The sequence below is a fragment of the Lipophrys pholis genome (genome assembly GCF_963383615.2).
Source record: "Lipophrys pholis genome assembly, chromosome: 2".
NCBI classification, from domain to species: Eukaryota; Metazoa; Chordata; class Actinopteri; order Blenniiformes; family Blenniidae; genus Lipophrys; species Lipophrys pholis.
In genome coordinates, this window is record NC_137636.1 from 15,431,444 (window position 1) to 15,443,432 (window position 11,989).

At 43.7% G+C, this 11,989-nt stretch overlaps 1 protein-coding gene across 4 annotated transcripts in view; it reads right to left on the bottom strand.

Moving 5' to 3' along the window:
- Window positions 1-10,891, bottom strand: part of cgnl1 (cingulin-like 1) — a 33,953-nt gene extending 23,062 nt beyond the window's left edge. For 2 of the 4 annotated variants that reach the window (XM_080458240.1, XM_080458239.1), the window contains exons 1-8: window positions 10,747-10,891; window positions 6,484-8,158; window positions 5,964-6,058; window positions 4,261-4,363; window positions 3,646-3,747; window positions 2,721-2,857; window positions 1,306-1,444; window positions 798-1,010 (exon numbers count right to left, since the gene is read on the bottom strand). In XM_080458240.1, the coding sequence (XP_080314366.1) occupies window positions 798-1,010; window positions 1,306-1,444; window positions 2,721-2,857; window positions 3,646-3,747; window positions 4,261-4,363; window positions 5,964-6,058; window positions 6,484-8,106 (2,412 nt within the window). In that variant the 5' untranslated portion in view covers window positions 8,107-8,158; window positions 10,747-10,891. The remainder of the gene's footprint in view (window positions 1-797; window positions 1,011-1,305; window positions 1,445-2,720; window positions 2,858-3,645; window positions 3,748-4,260; window positions 4,364-5,963; window positions 6,059-6,483; window positions 8,159-10,746) is intronic. The other 2 variants (XM_080458241.1, XM_080458242.1) reach the window with 2 other exon arrangements.
- Window positions 10,892-11,989: the final 1,098 nt, after the last annotated feature.

Sequence of the window (11,989 nt, forward strand, 5' to 3'; positions counted from 1 at the left end):
ACTAATACATTTCCCAGAAAAAACAAGGACTGGTTACATTTAACGATTACATTGTGTTACAGGAGGCTCTGTTGAAGATTGGGAACTCAAGCTGAGCTCCATTTGAAAGATTACACAAAAACCTCCCATGGCAGGAGGCGACTCTCCTTCGACTCTGCTGTTCCGGGCAAAGAAATCATCAATACACACTAAGATGGTCCAGTACTCTACAGTCTGTATATTTTAAAGCAGGTACAAACATGCGCTAAACCGTTGGCCAACATTGCTTGAAAACACGTCTTAAATAAATACACTTCTATAAGTATAACTGAGATTTAAAGTGTGAAGAGATGTACGTACAGCCACTGCTGAAACTTCACAGACACAAGCAGAGGAGCAGTCTCACACAGTGAAGGCAGCTAATAAAACAAGGCCTGCTTGCCTTCGTTTTGTTTTTAATCGATGCAATGCGGGAATACAGACTTTAAAGTCCCAGGCTTATTCTCAACACACTCTATTGCCAACTATTTTAAAAGCAGCCTGCCAGTGTTTTGATAGTCAATGCAGCAGCTGTGAAACCAGTGAGAAGGTGTAAATAATGTCACTTCAAAAGAGGGCAGCAACCTCTGATGATGAACATATGGTACAACTTACAATCAAACACACTCACTGTTACAATTCCCCTGATGCTGGGCTTATCTCCACACCTCTCTGTTACTGGGTGTGTTTCTGTAACAGAGGGAGGCCGAGGAGGAGGAGGAAGAGAAGGGGGCACAGTCAAACTGGAGGAGAGGGAATCAAACGGGGGGGCTGATTACCTGCTTGCTGTCCTCCAAAGACTTCTGCAGCCTGCTTAGCTCCTTCTCATACTGCTCCTTCATCTTATCCACTTCCTGGTCATGAGCGGCCACTTCCTCCTTCAGGGCTCCTTTCAGAGCCGTCAGCTCCCGTTCTCGCCTCCTCAGCACCTCCTCCTGATCCTCCTTGGCCAGGAGAACTTCTTGCATCTCCACCTTCAGTTGCATCATGTCCTATAGAGAAATAAGACTTTACTGCAGGTCATAAATCAAAGAAGTGGACAGAAGTTGAGTTCAGTTCATATAGCTGTAGTGTAGATATAAAACAAACACTGACATGCTAGTCATAACATTAAGTACTACATTTAAAATGATGTGGAATGTAAGCTGAATGGTTTAACCATTTAGTAGAGTAGAAAAGCTTCATTCTTCGTCCTGAACAGTGAGCAGCTGCAACATGTCCTCCACACTTAGAACATAAAAGATCCATTTTCTTTTGTCTCCTATTCCAATGAATACTGCGGCTCACCGCCATGATGACGTCTTTCTCTCCATCGGCGTTTGACTTCTTGGCCGAGTCGAGCTCATCGTGCATCTCTGACAGCTGGTCCTGCAGGTCTCTGATCTCTGTCTGGTACTGCTCCCTCTCCATCTTCACCTGGAAAAGCCTGACAATTCACAAAACATGTCACAACACAGCCCAGGTCCCCTTGCATACGGTACATATGCACACCCACTCGCACTTGAAAACACACCGGCCCACCTGCATTTTAATTCACACATACAAATAGCAGCACCTGTGTGGGGGCTCAATGTGAGGCCTGTGGTGCTCCGGGGTTAACATGAATACACCAATGATGGAAAACCAATAATGTCTAAAGTGCCTCCACACTGCAACACTGAGTGGGAGGGTGATAAGTGATGTGAGACACCTCAAACAAATCTCCACAGTCGTGTCGACTCAAGCAGAACATCCACTCCTGCTGCTGAAGGAAATAACTCAAAGGTAGCTGAAATGGCTTCACGCCAAATAACGGCAATACCGCTTGTTTGAATCCAGCTGGAGATCCTTGCTGCATACCACACTCCTCTCTCTCTTCATTGATTCATGTCGGCTTTCAAGTGTCAAATAAAAGCATAATTAATATTATGAAGAACAGACCGAGAGGAGATGCTCGGTGTTCTCCGGCCTGAAAAAAACACAGCGAAGCAGAAACTACAGACGATAATCGGCTGAGACTTGATAAGTGAAGGGAGCTGGATTCAAAGAGTAAATGAAAAAAGGAAATTCGCTATACTACTATGCTAAATGACGCACACCAATAATTCAATGTAGGATAAAACTCTAATGGGCAGAGACCCGCAGGACGGAATGGAGAAATGTTCTGCAAAAATATACATTTGCATTCGTTCTGTTTGAAACATGCAAAAACCTTCAAGGTGGCCATGCTCTGGAAACGCAGGTGGACAGAGACGATAGTAAATAAGTGACCAGGACACATTAATATGAAGAGTGAATGATAAACCTCGGAAACTAGAGGAGAGAGAGAAGCTGCAGACGGAGAAGGTCCCATGGAAATCAACAGTCTAAGGATATTTCACCAAGAAGCTTCCTGCAGAAGTTGTTTTGTTCAGATTTAGTAAATATAAAACGAGGAGCGACACCAAGAGATCGAGTTTTGTGCTAAAACCCCACAGTCCTTATTTATTTCAGTGGCACCTAGACATATCAGTACGGTATAAAGGTAAGAACAGTAAGACCAGCTGGATCCCATTGTAAAGAAATCTACAAAGTATGCGGCAGTGAAAACAGCTGAATAATTGTTTGGGGATTATTAGCAAAGCTTATGGAAATAAAAACCATCATGACAATACAACAGACAGGACAGTCAATTTGGATCACGGTTGACCCGTCTGTATCCAACACGGTCACCCTGGACTCACTCGTCCACTGTTGTCTTTAGCTCAGCTTCTGCTTTGGAGAGTTTTTCCCTGAGCAGCTTGCACTCCTCGATGCTCCGCTGCAGTTCCTGCTGCAGCTCCTTCAAACTTGCTGCTGTCCTTCTGTCAGCTTGATTTTTCTGAAAGTCAAACACACAAAATGATCAGTAATCTAATTTGGGCTGAACTGATAGAGCCCCCTTGTTTTTTTTGTTTTTTTATCCTCTTCAAACCAAGCTGTCTGGACTTAATTTAATTTGTTGCTGTTGCAGAACTGTCAAAAAAGATGAATTAAGTGACTCTGCCCTTTTGTCCGAGATAACTTCAACTTCAAATATCTGGCAATTCTTCAATATTACTACGTGCATTTCATGGTATTATATATATGACTATATGACTTTTATGGGTATGAAGCTTTGTTTCTCTAGTTTTAAATTCTCAAGATGTCATAAAAAGATAAGGAGGTATACTTAAGACAAATACGTATGTGGGATCCTTTTGACAAGGAGAAAATAGAAATAATAGTTAAACAAATGCTTCATGAACTCCAAATAGACTTAACATTCTATGTGCAAATAATCTCTAGAAGGCTATGTCATAAACGTTATGCCTTTACAGCACAAACAGACACTTTTGATAATCGAATTATTCACATTTCTTAGAGAATCATACTTTTTCCAATGGAGAAGCATTTCTATCCTATATGTTCTATTCTGTAGCAAGAAAATTTTGCTTTTGTGTTCAGCTTAGCCAACTCTACAACCAAACATAGGTCTTAAATTCAACAAGTTGAACAGTAATCCCTCAAAGCTCCTTTTCCACCAAGACCTTGATTAAAGGATATTCTCAAACAAGTTCAGCAATAAGCCAACCTGCCAACACAAACAAGGAAGGGTCAGGGGAAAAACTGCCGTCAGTTTGTTGTTACCGTGGTTTGCTCGTCCAGCCGTCTCTTCAGGTCAGTGATTTCTTTCTCCAGTGCACCATTTTGTTCCTTCAGAGCTTTAGTCTGAGCAGAAAAGTCCAGCGACTGAGAGACAAAAAGACATTTGAGAGTTGTTCAATTGATCCACTACAAAACTACAAATATACACTTAACCACTCAATATGCACATTTTGACTCGGGTAGATATATGATTAGATCTTAACATAACTCCAAGATGCTTTTAATTTAAAACATCTGGTTTATATACAGGCTACAAACTGTAACCATTACTCTCATGGTGTTATACTAAACTGTATTTCCTAATTGAGTCACCTCTATTACATGCTGATGCTTCAAAATTCAAAAGGAAAAAAGAAGCATTGTGAAAACGGCCATGCAACCAAGAGTATGGACTCAAATCGCATGCACAGTCTTGAAAGGCTTTGAGGATGATAGGAAAAATTTAAATCAGGTTTTCAAAGTATAAAGAACTCGCCGCACTTCTACAACTAACAGTCAATGACTTCCATATTATAAGGTGTGAATGCATCCTTTTCACATGTCGCTGACAGATCTCAGCACACAAAGTGTAATTTAAGTGGTTAAACAACATCTTACCTTGTCGCTCTGTGTAACCGACGTGGCGCGAGTCTTCAACGTCTGTATTTTCTCAAAGACAAGGTTGACCTTTCTCTTTGTCACGTCATCACTGTCACTGCTTCTGCACACACACACACACACACACACACACACACACACACACATATACATACAGTGTTGAGAACACACTTTGGTTATCAAAGTTTTCCTTAAAAGGAAAAACAAATGATGTGTTTTGAGGGATCAGGAATTAAGATTTTTCTGAGAACAGAGGAGTTCATTTCCAGTTTAAAAGAGGTCAGGAAGGATCACGCTGCTTTGATGTGTCACCTCACGGCACAGACTGCTTCATTGCACAACCCAATAAACTGTGAGGGATATGAGGATCTAACGTATGGGCCATATGATGGGTTTTCTGTGTGTGTGGACCGAGGCTGATGCAAAGCCTCTATTTCATCTCCGACTAGAACTACAGCTACAAAAGGGTCTTCAGAAATATGACTGTGCTTAACAAGCTGCATTTTAGACGTGTCATTGAAAGTTAAAAAGGTCAGAATGTTTAGCGTGCACTGATTCACAGCATTTCTAGACAAAACCAGCCACACCCACATATTTTCTCTGTTAGAACAACTCTCTCTGGTTTTAAAAATGGCTTAATGATCATAAAAATACCAGACCAGCCCATTGTATTGTTCAGCAAAAAGATAAATGTCCGTAGCAACAACATCTCCTTTGTTCCCTTCAATTGTTGCATTCTCAATCAGACAATGATCATCAACAGATTAACAGATTTTCTCAAACTCACAGAAGCACTTTTATTCTCTTATCTGGAGCGAAAACATCACACTCAGAAACTCGAACGGCACCTTTTTCACACGAGGCATTTTATTTCAATAAAATGTGATTCTGACACAGAAAGCAAGACCCCCATACCCCCTCCCACCGTGTCTGTCTTTCCTCATACAGCTGATTTTCATTAAACCTTCATAACTCCTGTTGGTCAATGTTTGTCTTCAGAGCCTTGGGAATGTGGCTCAGTTTCAGCCTTGGCACTTCCATCTGTGTTTCCTTTCCTTTGTCCTGTGACTCCTGACCTGTGGCCCGACACACCCAAGTGGTTTCCTGGTCTTTTCCTTCCATATCGCATCAAGCCTGGAATACAAACTGTTTCTGCACTGTACAATTATGAACATAGAATGCAAATGCTTCTACTTTCAAACTGTGGCTTTCAGTTGAATCCACCTCCGACTCCCTTCAATAACAGATTGGACGAGAGGCACACACCTTCTTACACAGCTGCTTCATAATCTAAGCTGCATGTAACCTTTTAACCCAACTTGCCTCCCCTCAATGAAGCATACGTGTCTGATTACAGAAACAAACAGAGCTTTCCCCTCATTTCACACTGCACCAATAAGAAAGTGGAGTGAGAACGCAAGATCCTGAAGAAAAACAAATTCCAGACAACTGGATCGCTTACAGCCGGGATGGGAGGGTAAGAAGACCACATTCTTTAACTTTTATCACAAACAGACCAGCTCCGACTTAAAACAAAAACATTAATGTACTTCCAGGGAACAGATTCTTCTTTCACGATGCATCCCACTCACGCAAAATGTTATATTTGAACAATGTACTCGACCCATAAACTTGTTCACGAATATGAACAAATACGGCTACAGAACAAATCGGTCTGAACAAATTAAGTGCAAACAACTTACCCATCCTTAAGGTAACTGAACAAAATTTGTTTAGCCGTCTCTTCATGACTTTGTTGTGAAAGCTCCTGCTGACCTTTCAGGAGGTCCGGCGTTGCCTGAAAGTGACAGAAAATGATCGAGATTTTCAACATTATTTTTTGCTTTTGTAAAACCAAGCAAACTATCGTATTTAAAAAGATATCAAAAACATTATTTTTTTCCAAATCAAAATCAAAAAGAAGTTAATATCTGGGTATTTACTATCTTATTTTTTAAAATGTCACATCTGAAGCCCTTATACTAGTGGTCTCTCTACCCCTGGTCCTGGAGAGACCCTGTCCTGCATGTTTTAGCTTTCGGTTTGAATCTAATGATCAGGTCATCACCAAGCACCTAACAAACGGTCAATGCAATCAGCAAGGAAGGACCCAAAACATGGAGGACAGAAGCTCCGCGGGACCACGGTTGGAGACAGAGACTAGTAAAATACATTGTGATTCACAACCAGCACAAAACTAAAGAGATCCATGTAGCCCTTTACCTGAACATCTGCTTCTGAAGCAGCCTTCTTGTCTGCAGTGGAAGACAGCTTGGTCAACGATGTTGACAGTGATGTGGTGGAAACCTTTCTAAAAGGAGCGGCGCTCTCCTCGCTGTCTTTATGTTTGAAAGGTAGCGAAGACGCGTGGGTCTCTGGCTTCTTGTAACCCTGTATGGAGCCTAAACTCTCAGAGATGGTGCTCTGAGGTGAGCCAGGTGCACTGATGGCGCGAGATGTCTTCTTAGAGTCGACCTTGCCGTCCGCAGCCGTCATCCAGGAGTCCTGACTCCCAGACGTCTTTTGCAGGCGTAGCTGCGACGGCCGCAAGACGTGCTCCATCGATGTGCCGCGATAGCGGTTAAACTCATCGGAGCCATTTCTCAGACCAAGGGCGCTGTCCACACTGCGAGAGCGCTTCCTGTCCTCAGGATTGATCCTGTTTCGGCGCCCCGCCCTCCCCCTGCGCTGCTGACCGCCATCCTTGCCGTCAAACTTCTCGATGAGCTCATCGACACCGTGGATGGAGTCTGTGTTGATGTCTCTGCCTGAACCTGCGTGGAAGGGAATGTAGCGGCGGTTTTCGTGGCGGTTTATGGTGTCTGCATAGAGAGCCTCCATCTGATCATCCACCAGAGGTTTAGAGGTGGACGATGCAGAGGAGTGGCGGGAACGAGAAGAAGACTGCAGGACTGGCCCACTGGAGTCAGTCCTGCGTAGGGGAAGGACATCGGGCTCTCGCCGGCTCCGCTCCAGGCTGGAGTTGGCACTGCTCATTGAACTGGGAGATCTGCACGATGCCTTGCTCTGCTCACTCACTGGACTCACTGAGGAGGGCTGAGGCTGGACCGAAGACACCGACTGTTGTGGAGTTTTAGCGGTAGGCTTTGACTGAAGCGGGTTCAGGTTGGTAAGATAAGGTTTGACCTGGGGCTGAGCCAGCTGTGACGGCGGCCTGGTTTGAGCGGGCTCAGATGGAGACTTCCGTTTAGCAAAGGCAGTCTCACTCAGGCTCCGGGATGAAAGCTGTCTCGTCTCTTGTGGCGCAGAATCTTTATTCCTCTCCAGGCTTGATGATCGGGTGTGGGTTGAAGCATTCTGAGAAGCTCTGGAGGAGAAAGTCTGACGTTGGTTCCCGGTATCAGCCTGAGCCCTTGAAGGCAGGCTGCGGGAACCATCAAAGTTCAGGGTGTTGGTTTTTGGATCATATGGCTGCAATATCTCTGGGTGCTTCTGAAAGTTAAGAAGTGAGGATGATTTCTTTCCTTGTGATTCTGAAACCCCATTTTGAGAATCAGTGTAGTCCATCATCTTCTGGGACCTGTACTCCATGAAGGGGCTGGTGGAGCCGGCCTCTTTGCCTCCTCTGAAGTCATAGTCCTGGTAGTTATCGATGAAAGAGCCATCCGTGTCGATGTACCCATTGCTGTGTGGGTCAAAATAAGGTTGAGGACCCCCTTCCTGGTTGTTGAGGACTACATAAGGGTGTCCATCTATGCCTTGGACCCGGATGCTCAGACCATATGAGCCAGCTCCATTACTTTGGGGCCGGGATGAACGGGGCATCTGAGCGTAGCCCCGCTGTGGTCCGGTGTTAGGAATGCCAGTCACTCTATACGACTCCATCAAGAATGCAGAAGGAAAATAAATCCCTCTCCCTGGATCAGGTGCCCCACCTCTGAAAGCAAAGAGTTAGACAGGCTGGATTAGTCAGAGATGAGATACAACGCATTTTAATAACATCCACAAATATTTCCTTATTGAGTAATGAAACATCAGAGGCAGGCTGCTCTGATTATGTGATTTTCTAGCATTTCCTGTTCTTATTCTCCGAACTTGACATGCTGTTCTCTCTCTGTGTGGCTCTTTTCAGTCAGACTACTCAGATAATGAGCTCTGGCAAAATGAAGACGAAGACAATAAGCTCCCTGTCTCGCTTGCATCACCTCAAATCTCAGGTTGTTTGAAAAAAAGATGAGTCAACACCCATCTGCCTTTTCTTTGTTTTGTTTTTTTTACACCAAAATGCACCAGGTGCTAGTTAAAGAGACCTTAACAGGTGTGTGACTAACAGCTACGATATAAGAAAATGACTGTTTATCATACAGGTTGAAGAGGTTAGGAGAACGCCATTACCAGTAGGAATACTTCAGTATGAGTCAGGGAGACCTGTGAATACCTCGGAGGTGTCATTTCACATTTTGAAGGAGGCGTGTTGGCAGCAACAACAGGTTTGCCTCAAAAATGTACGATTAAAATGGAGTAGTTTAATTTTCACACAATGCATTTGAAGCAGTTCAGATAATTTCTTGAAATATATTTCAAGACTTATTTGATTTGATTATAATTCATGAAAATACTGTCTCACAAAATAGCACAACATTCCACAAGATCCCATGCTTCCTGTTTTCTCTAGAATTTTAAACATCTGTATGTGCAGCTGCATATCTGTGCTCATATAGAGCAGCACAGTGTTTCCCTGTCAATGACAATACAACTTACAGCTCCTGGTTACAGGAAAAACCATGAAAGAAGAGCAACAGCCCCGTTTCTGTCACATTTACAATTATTCTAGGTTTGCCACCGCTGACAGATTTGTAGCCAGATAAGAACACAGGTGGTGGTAAATATCAAACTGTGTGCAAATATCAAAAGTGTGCAGTTCAGTGACATTCACGCTGGTAAAGACAAAGCCATCAGCATCCACCATGTGTTTCTCTGGACAATGGGCTTTCAGCAGGTTCCTGTTTGCCTTGCTGATAGTGTCCCATTCTATCTTTCAACACAAAGATGGCCCAAGACAGGTCTGGAAGAAGGACACTGATAAGACTGAAACAAAAGCAGGAGCAGAATATATCAAAGCAGCATGAAGTGGGTCAAGACTGCGCTCAGTCCTCTGAAGAAAAAAATACACCGATTAAGGCTGGGTGATAAGACTTGGACAAGATATACAAATATTTGTCACCTAGCAGAGATTTTGTTCTCCACATTTGTCTTTGTATGCGTTAAGTTATCAAATCGATGTACATGGTGGCCTTAGAGGCCTTCTAAATATTTTGTTATAGTATCTGTGTGTTACTGTGATAATATTTGGTCAGTGTGCATTATGTGCAACTATGCCATCTTCCACGCATCTCAGATCTTAAATCCTCAATCACACTGATTAAACATGAGACACAAAGAAGCATCTCAGTGGCTGTCAACACAAACTGTAACTTGTTCTGTCGGAAGATGCTTCTTTTCAAACACTCGAAGAAATCACTAAGACCGAGCCACTTCGAGTCCCACGGGACCAGAGAGGACTGTGACTGATCAGTCCCGACGCTTCTGCTTAGTCTTGAACCCTTCAATGTGCATAAGAGAGGAAAGAAGAAGGCCAAGGTGGAGAGGAAGAGTGCTGCACAGCACAGATTAAAGCTAAAGATGACACAATGCGTCCTGTCATCCTCATGTGTCCAACACGTAAGAGACCCAACAAGTGTCCAAGTATCTTCCTCTTATTGTGTTTGTCTCTGCAAAAGGAATAAACCGCCAGCAAACTGGCCTCCAGCCATCATCAGTGGCAGTGCTGGAAAGGTCAATACAAGTCAGGATGTGAAGGCCCAGGCTGTGATCTGAGGGGAGAGGCGAGGAGAGGCGAGGCGAGGAGGAGAGCCTGAGAGTTTTAACCAGGCTGATTTTAACTAAACATGAGAATTGACAAGTTTTCTGACTCCATCTTGACACTGTGTAAACATCTACAGTCATGACAGCATGAGGAAAGCATCTCAGCCAGGACCAACCCAGAACAAAGTGGAAGTCCTCAGGTCTCTTCAGAAAACGAGGATTTACACTGTGGGAAAATATGATGAAGTTACGCAACATGGATGGGAGTCAGTCCACTAATCTGGAGCGACAGGTACAGTAAATGCAACATGAGCGCACAGGAGCGACTGTAAACAGACATTAAACTACAGTCAGTGTGTAATTATGAGCCAAGCACCCAGTTTCCCAGCGCAATGTTGCAGCATTTTGTCAGATACTGAGGAGAAACAGCGGTTTGACGCAGTTTGCGGTCATGGAGCAGCAACAGGTGGAATGAAACACTGAGATGTGCTGGAAACACTCACACAGCCCTAAATTACAAAATTCACTTCCTTTAGTGGAGACAGTAAAACGTTGGATTGACCTGTTATAACTTTTTCTTTACCTAGTTTCGGCTCTACTTGAGTTTTTATCGGCTTTCTAAACTCTCGCTCAGACTAGAAAACTTTTCCAGTTACTCACCCGCGTCTTTTCTCTCTCCTGCTCACTTGTCGCAGAAAGCAAAAAAAGAGCTTATGCAAAGTGTTTTAGGGGCAGAAAATCTGGCACAAAGTGTCCCTCGCTGCACTTTACCAACTTATTTACTCCTGTCTTGTTTTCGGGGAGTGACGGACAGCCGTTTGAGGAGATCCGTCCGACCCTCCGGGCCGCTCCGCCTCCTAAAACAAGCGCACAAACCCGCCCACCCACTCAGGGCTCAGCGCGCAACGCGCGCGGGGGCCCCGCACGGACCGGGACAGGGACCAGGACCAGGACCAGGACCAGGACTAGAACTGCTGCAAAATTAATTGTTGCAAAAACACAAACAAACCATATTCATCAGGTAACTTTTCCCTGTTTTGATGTATGGAGCAGTCATTATGAGAAACTGCACAAAACCCATGAAAGATACCTAATTCTTTTATCTAGAAAATATTCTGCAAGAATTATCCACTTAGAAAATAAAAGTATAGCAACATTTAAAACACACACAAAAGTTATTAATTTAATGAAACCCTGAAACTATTGAAGTTTATAGATAGTTTTGCATTCGTGTAATTTGCAGCTGCATGTCTTTAAAACCGAGAGCGTCATCTAGTGGATGGTCCCCTGACCTGAAGGTAGTTAGTTAATGAGAGCTGGCCCTGGTTACTGCTGCTGCTGCTGCTGCTGCACACGTGCTTGTATGAATGACCAGCACAGATAAATCCAGTCACTGAGCTCTCTGGTTCAGGTGCAGAGGTGGTGGGAGTCCAGCCCCCCCACCTTTAAAAAGCAGGAGCTGTAGTTATTATGCTGAGTGGATATGTTGGGAAAATAAATGCATTGTGCAGAGTGGATATTATTTCTGTAAAGTGCCTGTGGTGAGCACCTTCTTTATGGGGAAGTGCAGGACTAAGCCAACAGCACTAAGCAGTGATAAATAACATCTCGGAGGGCTTATAGCAGGTCGCAGCAGGAGTGGGATTACAGTCAGTGTCCGTGATGCTGTGGGTGCTGTGGATGATATTCAATTTCCATCTTAAACAGGTGCACACTAACGTGGAGCATCATACTGTACACAAATAATGCAAACCACAAGAATGAAACTGATCATAATCACTGAGTCTGCTTTTGTCAGTTTTTACAATGTGTAATCTGTCTGCTATTATACTGAGGCGCATTGGGATTCTTATTTCATTTTATGTTCATTCACAGATCTCCTATACCACTGCAAACAATCCAG